Below are 13544 nucleotides of genomic sequence, written 5' to 3'. Positions count from 1 at the left end.
GGCAAGCATCAGAATCAGAATCAGAATCAGATTATGAGCTAGGAAGTTAGTGGGTAAGAGATCTTAACTCATTGTGAAGGGACAGTGGTCTTAAGGGGAAAAGTTCCTGGGTTACACTGAAGTAGGCATAGCTTTTTAAGAAGATCTACAGTTTAGTTCTATGTATCTGTACTCGGCAATAAAATGGCTATGCCATTTTAAAACTATGATTATTTCTTTTCCAAATGGCTTTTATTTTTTGAGAACGCTATCAGTATTATACAAAGAATGCACAGAAATATTAAATTACAGCATTTGTGATTACCTTTGCAGTGATGTGGCCCTTACTTTAAAGGATTTTAAAAGATTAGGTGGTTCATTTACCAGTTATTTAACCAGATTTCTTTCCAGCAGAAGCTGGCAACCCCCATCCTCAGCTCTCCCCAAGTTTTTGTATGCTATATGTTAAGTACTAGGGAGTGTTAAGAAAAGACGTTAGATTTCCTCACTAAGTTCCTATAAACTTCACTAACATTCAGAATAATTTTTGCATGAGATATTAAAAATTTGGTTTAGATTCATGACATCTTGATTTTGTATAGTGTTTAAAGTGTGTGTGTTTAATTACAAAAGAAGTACGTGCTTGAAAAAGAACATAATGTTGAATTCTAGACTGAGCATGGACTCTGACACCAAATTACCTGGATTCAAATCCCAGCTCTGCCATTTACTAGCTGTATAATCTTGAGCATATTACTTAACCACTTTGTGCCTCAGTATCCTTATATATAAAGTGTGGGGTAATGAAAATATCTACACCATGGGATTATTGTATTAAACAGGTTCACACATTTAAAGTATATGAAACAGTGCCTGGCGTATTCTAAAAGCTTGACATAGTTTAGATGTCATTATAATTGAAATAATCCAGACGTGTAGAATTCCCCAGATCATAAGAGCTTAATGAATATTCTATCAGATTTCATCTCACATAGCATAATCTTTTTAATTTAGTTCTTAATCTGCATACAGTAAAAATCAGTAAATATACGTTTTGTGAGCTTCAACAAATGCATAGTCTTGTAACCGTCACTGCAATTGGGAAATAGAACAGTTTCCTCAACCCCTAAAACTTCCCTTGTGCTGCCCCTTCACAGTCAAACACTCCCCCTACCCCTAACCTTTTGACAACCACTGATCTGTTCCCTCCGTATGGTTTTGCCTTTTCCAGAATGTCATATAAATGAAAACATACAGTTAAAAAGAAATCATGCCTTTTGAGCCGGGCTTCCTTCACTCAGCATAATGCATTTGACGTTAACCCCAGAGGTTGCATGCATCAGTCATATGTTTTTTCACTGCTGAGTAGTATTCTTTTCTATGGATATATTAGAGTGTGCTTATCCCCTCACCCGTGACTGACATTTGGGTTGTTTCTAGTTTTTTGCAATTATGAATAATCCTGCTGAAAACAATTGTGTGCAGGTTTGTGTGTCAACGTAAGTTTTCAATTTTTCCTGGATATTCAGTAGTGGGATTGCTGGGTTATATCATAAATGTACATTTAATATTTTAAGAAACTGTAAAGCTGTTTTCCAAAGTGGCCATACCATTTTGCATTCCCACCAGCAACGTGTGTGAGTTCTGGTTGCTCTGCATCCTTACCAGCACTTGGTTTAGCCAGTTTTTGGTTTTTTTAAATTTTATTTATTCTAAATAAGCGTGTAGTAGCATAATTCTTAACCAAGTTTTCTATCAAATCCTTGAGACTTGGAAGAAGAGAGAGAACAGGGCTAGATTAAATGCAGAGTTCATAAGAAAGGGCTGGAGAGACTGTTAGGTTTGTAAGAGCTTGGTATGTCTGTCATGTTCACTGTTGTATCCCCAAATAACTGGCACTGGGCCTGACACACAGTGGGAATCTCTTTGCATGTTTATTGAATCACTGTACACATGATTGAGAGGTTAGGGAAGAAACAGGAGTAGGATGGAAAAGTAATTTTAGATGAGACTTGGTTTGAGTAATCCCAGTATATTCACGTGACACATCTCTTAACTCTTCTGGTCCTTAGCTTCATCACTGTAAATTGAAAAGATTCTGTTAGATGATACCTAAGCTCCTTTAACTATAATTTTTTTCCTTTTAATGACATCGAATGAGAAGTAGTTCAGTAAGTGAGGAAGAAGCATGTCAGAGCCTTTGATGGGGAAGTAGTCGTATATGGATGTAATGTGAAGTATAGCCCTTCAGGGAGTTGAGGGGTGAGTATCTAAACAGAGAGCTAGCTAATGACAGAAACGAACAGTAGATTTTAAAAAAGGTAGTTACAGGGGGGTTTTCAAATCGAGTAGTAGCATTGCAGGGATATTTTGGGGGCAGGGGTTATGAAAGGAAATAGGGGTTGAGAATACTAAATTTAGCAGCTCTTTTTAAATTATTACTTTAGACTGGAGAGAAGTGGCCTATAGTGTCTTTTAATGCAAAGAGGAGGAGCTGAGCCTCAGAGAAAGCAAAGCCAAGGCTGTGTAGCACTACAGACCATCCTGGGCCCTGTGTGAGCAAATTGTTTGGCTACTGTTTTCCAGTGTGCTTTTTCTGCACCTTCACTCCCTCAACCCGCTTCTTAGAAGTTCCGATCTAGAGTTTAGCAGAAAGCCAGTTCTTGGCAGATACTTGTTCTGTTTGTACTTTGAAGGATTTTGTGTATAACACTGTCAAGTATTGGTAGAGATTTAAAAATATACCAAATATGCAGAAAAACTTGATTCGGCGTAAGAGACTTGACTTGTTTTGTTTGTCTGACTGACATTTTTTAAAGCACCATGACATTTGAAATTTTATTTCTTTTTCCTGTTGTGATTCTTTTCAAATATTCAGAGGTCTTAATTGCTGAAATACCTTTTTAAAAAAAATTTATTTTACTTATTTTATTTTTGGCTGCGCGGGGTCTTCATTGCTGCGCGCGGGCTTTCTCTAGTTGCGGCAAGCGGGGTCTCCTCTTTGTTGCAGTGTGCGGGCTTCTCATTGTGGTGGCTTCTCTTGTTGTGGAGCATGGGCTCTAGGTGCACTGGCTTCAGTAGTTGTGGCACGCAGGCTCAGTAGTAGTGGTGCATGGGCTTAGTTGCTCCGTGGCATGTGGGATCTTCCTGGACCAGGGCTCGAACCTGTGTCCCCCGCGTTGGCAGGTGGACTCCTAACCACTGCGCCACCAGGGAAGCCCTGAAATACCTTTTTTTAATATATAAATTTTAAGGCCATTATTGTTTTCATGGTTTTAATGTTTCCCACGGTTTTATTATCCTGAAGCAAACCATGTTTTTGCTCTAATAGAGTTTAGGTTGTAAAATCAAATGTTTGATTATTCATTTTAGACTGTGCTTCCAGCAGTTTATTTTTAAAGCATCAGTATTTTGTTCGTCTGGTTATGAGGACCCTCAAAAGTAATCCATTGGCAAATAATTAAGAAAGTGAGTGAGGAGTCTGACTTCTACTTAACCTTTTAGCTCATAAAGACCAAATGCCCAAAGGTATTACTTTTAGGTTCTAATGTAAAGAATTAATATTTCTAGATTTAACAAATTCTTTCTTAGTGCACTCTGTAAAATTGCTATCACTTTCAGGCACAGTCACCCTTAGGAAGCTGTTCTGCAGTTCTTAGTCCACTAAATCTACTTGTTAGACCTGTAGGTCATGTAAGAGATAAAAAAAAAAAAACGAACTCTGGAATATTTTAAAATTTTGCGTTGGATAACGCCTTGGAAAAGAAAATATACGGTTTTATGTTAATACTAATAAGCAGAACAAAAAGCAAGGCTTTTTAAACAGCTTTTTTCTTTTTTGGGGGAAGTCAGTTGAGAGTATCTCTTTTTTTTCTTTATTTCAATTTAAAAAAAAGGGAAGAGTTGATTTATAATGTTGTGTTAGTTTCTGCTATACAGCAGAGTGATTCAGTTATACATATATGTATTCTTTTTCATATTCTTTTCCATTATGGTTTATTACAGAATATTGAATTTAATTCCCTGTGCTATACAGCAAGACGTTGTTTACCTTGTTGTTGTACTGCTAATCCCAAACTCCTACCGCTTCCCTCCCCCACCCCCTTTCCCCTTTGGTAAACATAAGTTTGTTTTCTATGACTGAGTCTGTTTCTGTTTCATAAATAAGCTCATTTGTGTCATATTTTAGATTCCATGTATAAGTGGTAGCATATGGTATTTGTCTTTCTGATTCACTTCACTTAATATGATCATCTCTAGGTCCATCCATGTTGCTGTAAATGGCACTATTTCATTACTTTTTATGGCTGAGTAGTACTCCATTTTGTATATATAACTCATCTTCTTTGTCTGTTCATCTGTCAGTGGACATTTAGGTTGCTTCTGTGTCTTGACTGTTGTAAATAGTACTACTGTGAACACTGAGGTGCACATATCTTTTCGGATTTTGGTTTTCTCTGGATAAATGCCCAGGAGTGGGATTGCTGGATCATATGGTAGCTCTATTTTTAGTTTTTGAAGGAACCTCCATACTGTTTTCCATGATGGCTGCACCAATTTACATTCCCACCAACAGTGTAGGAAGGTTCTCTTTTCTCCACACCCTCTCCAGCATTTGTTTCAGTGGCCATTCTGACCAGTGTGAGGTACCTCATTGTAGTTTTGATTTGTATTTCTCTAATAATTAGTGATGTTGAGCATCTTTTCATGTGCCTATTGAGAATCTGTATGTCTTCTTTGGAGAAGTATTTAGGTTTTCTGCCCATTTTTTGATTGGGTTGTTTTTTTGTTATTGAATTGTATGAGCTGTTTGTATATTTTGGTAATTAAGGCCTTGTCAGTCAGATTGTTGGCAGATATTTTCTCCCATTTGTAGGTTGTCTTTTCGTTTGTTTGTGGTTTCCTTTGCAATGTAAAAGCTTATAGGTTTGATTAGTTCCCATTTGTTTATTTTTGCTTTTATTTCTGTTGCCTTGGGAGACTGACCTAAGGAAACATTGCTAAGTCAGGGAATGTTTTGCCTGTGTTCTCTTCTAGGAGTTTTATGGTGTCATGTCCTGTATTTAATCCATTTTGAGTTTATATTTGTGTATGGTGTGAGGGTGTGTTCTAACTTCATTGATTAACGTGTGGCTGTCCAGCTTTCCCAGCACCACTTGCTGAAGAGATTGTTTTTTCTCCATTGTATATTTTTGCTTGCATTGTCAAAGATTTTTTTTTGGCTGCGCCACCTGGCATGCAGAACCTTAGTTCCCCAGCCAGGGATCCAATCTGTGCCCCCTGCAGTGGAAGCACAGAGTCCTAGCCACTGGACCATCAGGGATTTCCTGTCGAAGATTAATTGGCCATAGGTGTGTGGGTTTATTTCTGGGCTCTGTATCCTGTTCCATTGATAAATATATCTGTTTTTGGGGGAGAGTATCCATTTCTAATGTTCTGACTTGTTAGACCTGTAGGTCATGTAAGAGGGCATTCAAGCTCATATTCTTTATCAAGGGCCTATTCTGTAGCCCTATAATTAAAGATTATTACATGTATCATTCTGAAATTGAACAGTTACAGTAACAAAATATATCGGTTTTTGTGTCTTTCAGAATCATGGTGTCATGGAGAGGGATATACTTTATACTCACTCTGTTTTGGGGAAGCTTTTTTGGAAGCATTTTCATGCTGGGTCCCTTTTTACCTTTGATGTTTATAAACCCATCTTGGTATCGCTGGATCAACAACCGCCTTGTGGCAACCTGGCTCACGCTACCTGTGGTAAGTTAAACAGCAGAGAAAGAGACCATACCAAAGAGACCGTACCAAAGTGACCATACCAAAGTGGCCTAGCCTATTGATTTGTATTTTGTTAGAGTCAGATTTAGTCAAATATTAGAAGAAACATATTCGTGTTACATAAGAAGCACAGTAGTTTTTGTATTTCCCCCTTTAAATGAAAGAGAGAAATGAAGTAATTCATGTCCTTGAAATAAAATATGTATTTAAGGGCTATATTCCAAAATTGAGTTTCTTCCATATTCCTAATGAATTTTATTTTCCTTCATTGGGGTATACTTTAGTAAAATGCAAAAATCTAAAGATGCCGACTGAAGAGTTTTTACATTGTTAATTTTATATTGCATTTCCGTTTATTGTATTTATTTATTTCTATTTATTTATTTTATTTTTGGCTGCATTGGGTCTTTGTTGCTGCATGCAGGTTTTCTCTGGTTGTGGCAAGCGGGGGCTACTCTTCATCATGGTGTGTGGGCTTCTCATTGTGGTGGCTTCTCTTGTTGCGGAGCACGAGCCTTAGGCACATGGGCTTCAGTAGTTGTGGCACGCAGGCTCAGTAGTTGTGGTTCACAGGCTCTAGAATGCAGGCTCAGTAGTTGTGGCACACGGGCTTAGTTGCTCTGCAGCCTGTGGGATCTTGCCAGACCAGGGCTTGAACCCGTGTCCCCTGCCTTGGCAGGAGGATTCTTAACCACTGCACCACCAGGGAAGCCCTATTCTATTTTATTTTGTACTTCTCATGCTTCTTCTTCTTTTTTTTTTTTTTGGTCTTATTTATTTATTTAATATACATGTATCTATTCTTTTTCAAATTCTTTTCCCATTTAGGTTATTACAGAATATTGAGCAGAGTTCCCTGTGCTATACAGTAGGTCCTTGTTGGTTATCTCTTTTAAATATAATGTATGTATATGTCAATCCCAAACTCCCAGTTTATCCTCTCCCCCCCACTCCTTCCCCTTTGGTAACCATAAGTTTGTGAGTGTGTTTCTGGATAAGTGCATTTGTATCTTTTTTTTTTTTTTAAGATTCCGCATACAAGCAATATCATATGATATATGTCTTTCTCTGTCTGACTTACTTCACCTAGTATGATAATCTCCAGGTCTATCCAAGTTGTTGCAAATGGCATTATTTCATTCTTTTTAATGGCAGAGTAATATTCCATTGTATGTATGTACCACATCTTTATCCATTAATTGGTCAATGGACATTAGGTTGCTTCCATGTCTTGCCTATCATAAACAGTGCTGCAATGAACATTGGGGTGCATGTATGCTTTTGAACCATAGTTTTATCCAGATATGCCCAGGAGTGGGACTGCTGGATCATAATGGTAGTTCTGTTTTTAGTTTTCTAAGGACGCTCCATACTGTTTTCCATAGTGGCTCTACCAATTTACATTCCCGCTAACAGTGTAGGAGGCTTCCATTTTCTCCACACCCTCTCCATCATTTACTGTTTGTAGACTTTTTGATGATGGCCATTCTGATCGGTGTGACGTGATATCTCATTGTAGTTCTGATTTGCATTTCTCTAATAATTAGCAATGTTGAGCATCTTTTCATGTGCCTCTTGGCCATCTGTATGTCTTCTTTGGAAAAACATTTAGGTCTTTTGCTCATTTTTTGATTGGGTTGTTTGTCTTATTGATATTGAGCTGCACGAGCTGTTTGTAAATTTTGGAGATTAATCCCTTGTCGGTCGCATTGTTTGCAAATATTTTCTCCCATTCTGTGGGGTGTCTTTTTGTTTATGGTTTCCCCTGCTGTGAAAAAGTTTTTGAGTTTAAATAGGTCCCATTAGTTTATTTTTATTTCCATTACTCTAGCAGATGGATTGTAAAAGATCTTGCTGTATTTTATGTCAAAGAGTGTCCTTCCTATGTTTTCCACTAAGAGTTTTATAGTATCGGGTCTTTTTAGGTCTTTCATTCATTTTGAGTTTATTTTTGTGTCTGGTGTATGAGAATGTTCTAGTGTCATTCTATTACAGGTAGCTGTACAGTTTTCCCAGCCCCATTTATTGAAGAGACTGACTTTCTTCTTGTGTAGTCTTTTCTCCTTTGTCATAGATTAGTTGACCATAGATGTGTGGGTTTATTTCTGGGCTTTCCATCCTGTTCCATTGATATATATATCTCTTTTTGTGCCAGTACCATACTGTTTTGATGACTGTAGCTTTGTAGTATAATATGAAGTCAGGGAGCCTGTTTCCTCCATCTCTGTTTTTCTTTCTCAGGATTGCTTTGGCTATTTGGGGTCTTTTGTGTCTCCATACAAATTAAAAAAAAATTTGTTCCAGTTCTGTGGAAAATGCCATTGATAATTTGATAGGGATTACATTGAATCTGTAGATTGCCTTGAGTAGTATAGTCATTTTGACACTATTGACTCATCCAACCCAAGAACATGGTATATCCTTCTATATGTTTGTGTCTTTAATTTCTTTCATCAGTGTCTTACGGTTTTCAGAGTACAGGTCTTTTGTCTCCTTAGGTAGGTTTATTCCTCGGTATTTTATTCTTCTTGATGTGACAGTAAATGGGATTGTTTCTTCTACTTCTCTTTCTGATCTTTCATTGTTAGTGTATAGAAATGTAACAGATTTCTGTGCATTAATTTTGTATCCTGCAACTTTACCGAATTCATTGATGAGGTCTAGTAGTTTTCTGGTAGCATCTTTAGGACTTTCTATGTATAGTATCATGTTGTCTACAAACAGTGACAGTCTTACTACTTCTTTTCCAATTTGGACTGATTTATTTCTTTTTCTTCTCTGATTGCCATGGCTAGGACTTCCAAAACTATGTTGAATAAAAGTGGCGAGAATGGACATTGTTGTGTTCTTCCTGATCTTAGAGGAAATGCTTTCAGCTTTTCACCGTAGAGTTTGATGTTAGCTGTACATTTGTCATATGTGGTCTTTATTGTGTTGAGGTTAGTTCCTTCTATACTGACTTCCTGGAGAGTTTTTATCATAAATGGTGTTGAATTTTGTCAAGAGCTTTTTCTTCATCTGTTGAGATGATCATATGTTTTTTTTGCGGTACGCGGGCCTCTCACTGTTGTGGCCTCTCCCGTTGCGGAGCACAGGCTCCGGACGCGCAGGCTCAGCGGCCATGGCTCACGGGCCCAGCCGCTCCGCGGCATGTGGGATCTTCCCGGACCGGGGCACGAACCCGTGTCCCCTGCATCGGCAGGCGGACTCTCAACCACTGCGCCACCAGGGAAGCCCGATCATATGGTTTTAATCTTCAGTTTGTTGATGTGGTGTATTACACTGATTGATTTGCAGATATTGAAAAATTCTTGCATCCTCTGGGATAAGTCCCACTTGAACGTGGTGTATGATCCTCTTAATGTATTGTTGGATTTGGTTTGTTAGTGTTTTGTTGCACATTTTCGCATCTGTGTTCATCAGTGTTGTTGACCTGTAATTTTCTTTTTTTGTGGTATCTTTGGTTTTGGTATCAGGGTGATGGTGGCCTCATAGAATGAGTTTGGGAGTGTTTGTTCCTCTGCATTTTTTTTGGAATAGTTCAAGAAGGATAGGTGTTAACTCTTTTCTAAATGTTTGATAGAATTTTCCTATGAAGCCATCTAGTCCTGGACTTTTGTTTGTTCTAGTTTTTTAATCACAGTTTCAATTTCAGTACTTGTGACTGGTCAGTTCATAGTTTCTGATTCTTCCTGGTCAGTTCATAGTTTCTAATTCTTCCTGGTTCAGTCTTGAGAGATTGTACCTTTCTGAGAGTTTGTCCATTTCTTCCAAGGTTGCCCATTTTATTGGCATACAGTTGTTTGTAGTATAGTCTCACATGAAATTTTGTATTTCTGTGGTGTCTTTCGCAAATTCTTTTTCATTTTTAATCTTACTGGTTTGAGCCCTCTCTTGTTTTCTTGATGAGACTGGCTAAAGGTGTATCAATTTTGTTTATCTTTTCAATGAACCAGCTTTTAGTTTCATTGATCTTTTTTTTTATCATTTTCTTCATCTCTATTTCATTCATTTCTGCTCTGATCTTTATGATTTCTTTCCTTCTTCCAACTTTGGGTTTTGTTTGCTCTTCTTTCTCTAGTTGCTTTAGGTGTAAGGTTAGGTTGTTTATTTGGGATTTTTCTTGTTTCCTGGGGTAAGACTGTATTGCTATAAACTTCCGTCTTAGAACTGCTTTTGCTGTGTCCCACGGTTTTGGATCATAATGCTTTCATTTTCATTTGTCTCCAGGTATTTTTTGATTTCCTCTTTGATATCTTCAGTGAGATCCATTGGTTGTTTAGTAGCATATTGTTTAGCCACCACATGTTTGTGTTTTTTAAAGTTTTTTTCTTGTAGGTAATTTCTAATATCATAGCGTTGTGGTCGGAAAAGATGCTTGATATGATTTCAGTTCTTTTAAATTTACCAAGGCTCACTTTGTGGCCCAGCATGTGATCAGTCCTGGAGAATGTTCCATGTGCAATTGAGAAGAATGTGTATTCTGCTGCTTTTGGATGGAATGTTCGATAAATATCACTTACGTCCATCTCCTCTAGTGTGTCTTTTAAGTCCTGTGTTTCCTTACTGATTTTCTGTCTGGATGATCTGTTCATTGATAAAAGTGGGGTGTTAGAGTCCTCCACTATTATTGTGTTACTGTTGATTTCTCCTTTTATGACCGTTAGCATTTGCCTTATATATTGAGGTGCTCCTATGTTGGGTGCATATATACTTGTAATTGTTATTTCTTCTCGGATTGATCCCTTCATCATTATGTAGTGTCCTTCTTTGTCTCTTGTAACAGTCTTTATTTTAAAGTCTTTTTGTCTGATACGAGTATTGCTACTCCAGCTTTCTTTTGATTTCCATTTGCATGGAATACCTTCTTCCATCCCCTCTCTTTCAGTCTGTATGTGTCCCTAGATCTGAAGTGGGTCTCTTGTAGACAGCAAATATACGGGTCTTGTTTTTGTATCCATTCACCCTTTGTCTTTTGGTTGAAGCATTTAACCCATTTACATTTAAGGTAATTATCTATATGTATGTTCCTGTTACCATTTTCTTTATTGTTTTGGGTTTGTCTTTGTAGGTCTGTTTCTTCTCTTGTGTTTCTTGCCTAGAGATGTTCCTTTAGCATTTGTTGTAAAGCTGGTTTGGTGGTGCTTATTAATTCTCTTAGCTTTTGCTCGTCTGTAAAGCTTTTGATTTCTCTGTTGAATATGAATGCGATCCTTGCTGGGTAGAGTAATCTTGTTTGTAGGTTTTTCCCTTTCATCACTTTAAACATATCCTGCCACTCCCTTCTGGCCTGCATAGTTTCTGCTGAAAAATCACCTGATAACCTTATGGGGATTCCCTTGTATGTTATTTGTTGCTTTTCCCTTGTTGCTTTTAATATTTTTTCTTTGTATTTAATTTTTGACAGTCTTTTGGTTGAGGTATTTAATCCATTTAAGTTTAAGGTAATTATCAATATGTATGTTCTTACTGCAATGTTGTTTTTTGTTTTTGTAGGTCTTTTTTCATCCCTTCCTCTTGTTCTCTTAGGATTTTATGACTAATTTTAGTGTTGTGTTTGGATTCCTTTTTCTTTTTTGTGTGCGTATCTATTGTAGATTTTTGGTGTGTGTTTACCACGAGGTTTTGAATAGCACTCTGTATGTAAAAAGCATTGTTTTAATTTGCTGGTCTTTTCATTTCAAATGCATTTTCAATAGCCTGTATTTGTACTGTCATCTTCTCATGATTGCTGGGTTTGATATCATATTTGTGTGTGGATGATTTCCTACCTTTACTTCGTGTTTGCCTTTACTGTTGAGGTTTTCCACTCGTAATCTTCTTGTTTCTAGTTGTGGCTTTTTCTTTTCCAGCTAGAGGAGTTCCTTCAGCATTTGTTGCAGAGGTGGTCTGGTGTTGCTGAATTCTCTTAGCTTTTGTTTGTCTGTAAAGCTTTTGATTTCTCTGTTGCATCTGATTGAGAGCCTTGTTGGGTAGAGTATTCTTGGTTGTAGGTTCTTCCCTTTCATAACTTAAAATATTGTATATCATGTCACTTGCTTCTGACCTGCAGAGTTTCTGCTGAAAAATCAGCTGATAACCTTACAGGGTTCCCTTGTATGTTACTTGTTGCTTTTCTCTTGTTGCTTTTTTTTTTTTTTTTTTGTGGTACGCGGGCCTCTCACTGCTGCGGCCTCTCCCGTTGCGGAGCACAGGCTCCGGACGCGCAGGCCCAGTGGCCATGGCTCACTGGCCCAGCCGCTCTGTGGCACGTGGGATCCTCCCGGACCGGGGCATGAACCCGCGTCCCCTGCATCGGCAGGCGGACTCTCAACCACTGCGCCACCAGGGAAGCCCCTCTTGTTGCTTTTTATATTTTTTGTCTTTAATTTTTGTCAGTTTGATTACTGTGTGTTCCTCCTTGGGCTTATCTTTGTGCTTCCTGGACTCGGGTGACTGTTTCCTTTCCCAAGTTAGGGAAGTTTTCAGCTATTATCTATTCAAATATTTTCTCAGGCCCTTTCTCTCTCTCTTCTCCTTCTGGGATCCCTATAATGCGAATGTTGGTGCATTTAATATTGTCCCAGAGGCCTTTTAGACTGTCCTCATCTGTCCTCATTTCCTTTTATTCCTTTTTCTTTATTCTGTTCCACGGCAGTGATTTCCACCATTCTGTCTTCCAGCTCATTTATCTGTTATTCTGCCTCATTTATCCTGCTATTGATTCTTTGTAGCATTTTTTTTTTTTGCTGTACTTAGGCCTCTCACTGTTGTGGCCTCTCCCGTTGCGGAGCACAGGCTCCGGACGTACAGGCTCAGGGGCCATGGCTCACGGGCCCAGCCACTCGGCGGCATGTGGGATCTTCCCGGACTGGGGCACGAATCTGTGTGCCCTGCATCGGCAAGTGGACCCTCAACCACTGCGCCACCCGGGAAGCCCCTTTGTAGTGTATTTTTTATTTCAGTTATTGTTCATCTGTGTGTTTATTCTTTATTTCTCCTAGGTCTTTGTTAAATATTTCTTGCATTGTCTAGATCTGTGCCTCCATTCTTTTTCTGAGATCTTGGATCATCTTTACTATCATTGCTCTGAATTCTTTTCAGGTAGATTGCCTATCTCTACTTCACTTTGTTTTTCTTCTGGGATTTTATCTTGTTCCTTCATCTGGGACATATTCCTCTCTCATCCCATTTTGTCTAACTTTCTGTGATTGCAGTTTCCATTCTGCAGCCTGCAGGGATGTAGTTTTCTTGCTTCTACTGTCTGCCCCCTGGTGGATGATGCTGTCTGAGAGGCTTATGCAGGTTTCCTGGTGGGATTGACTGGTTCCTGCGCACTGGTGGGTGGAGCTGTGTCTTGTCCTTCTGGTGGGCAGGTCTGTGTTGGGGTGTGTTTATCTGGCAGCTGTGTGCTCAGGAAGACTTTAACTAGCCTGTCTCCTGATGGGTGGGGCTGCATCTCCGCCCCCCCCCCCCCCCGCCCCCTTGTTTGTTTGGCTTAAGGTGTCCCATCACTGGAGCCTACAGGCTGTTGGTAGGGCCAGGTCTTGGTCATAAAATGGCAGCCTCCAGGAGGGCTCACGTCAATGAGTACTCCCCAGAACTATCGCCACCAGTGTTTTTGTACCCCCGGTGAGCCACAGTGTGTCCCCTCCTTTGCAGGAGACCCTCTAATACCAGCAGGTAGGTCTGGCCCAGGCTCTTATGAGGTCACTGCTTTTTTCCCTGGGTCCTGGTGCACACGACACCTTGTGTGAGCCCTCCAAGGGTGGAATTTCTGTTTCCCCCAGCCCTGTGGAACCCCT

At 39.0% G+C, this 13544-nt stretch overlaps 1 protein-coding gene across 5 annotated transcripts in view; it reads left to right on the top strand.

The window, feature by feature from the left end:
- Window positions 1-13544, top strand: part of LCLAT1 (lysocardiolipin acyltransferase 1) — a 263073-nt gene that overhangs the window by 121542 nt on the left and 127987 nt on the right. For all 5 annotated transcript variants that reach the window (XM_022574146.3, XM_089923299.1, XM_089923300.1 and 2 more), the window contains one exon: window positions 5574-5742. In XM_022574146.3, the coding sequence (XP_022429854.2) occupies window positions 5574-5742 (169 nt within the window). The remainder of the gene's footprint in view (window positions 1-5573; window positions 5743-13544) is intronic.

The sequence above is a fragment of the Delphinapterus leucas genome, chromosome 13 (genome assembly GCF_059928025.1).
Source record: "Delphinapterus leucas isolate spDelLeu-1000000601 "Yukka" chromosome 13, BTC_Dleu_Yukka2, whole genome shotgun sequence".
Classification (NCBI taxonomy): Eukaryota; Metazoa; Chordata; class Mammalia; order Artiodactyla; family Monodontidae; genus Delphinapterus; species Delphinapterus leucas.
The sequence above is the reverse complement of the archived record's forward strand: the minus strand, read 5'-3'. Positions and strand labels throughout refer to the sequence as shown.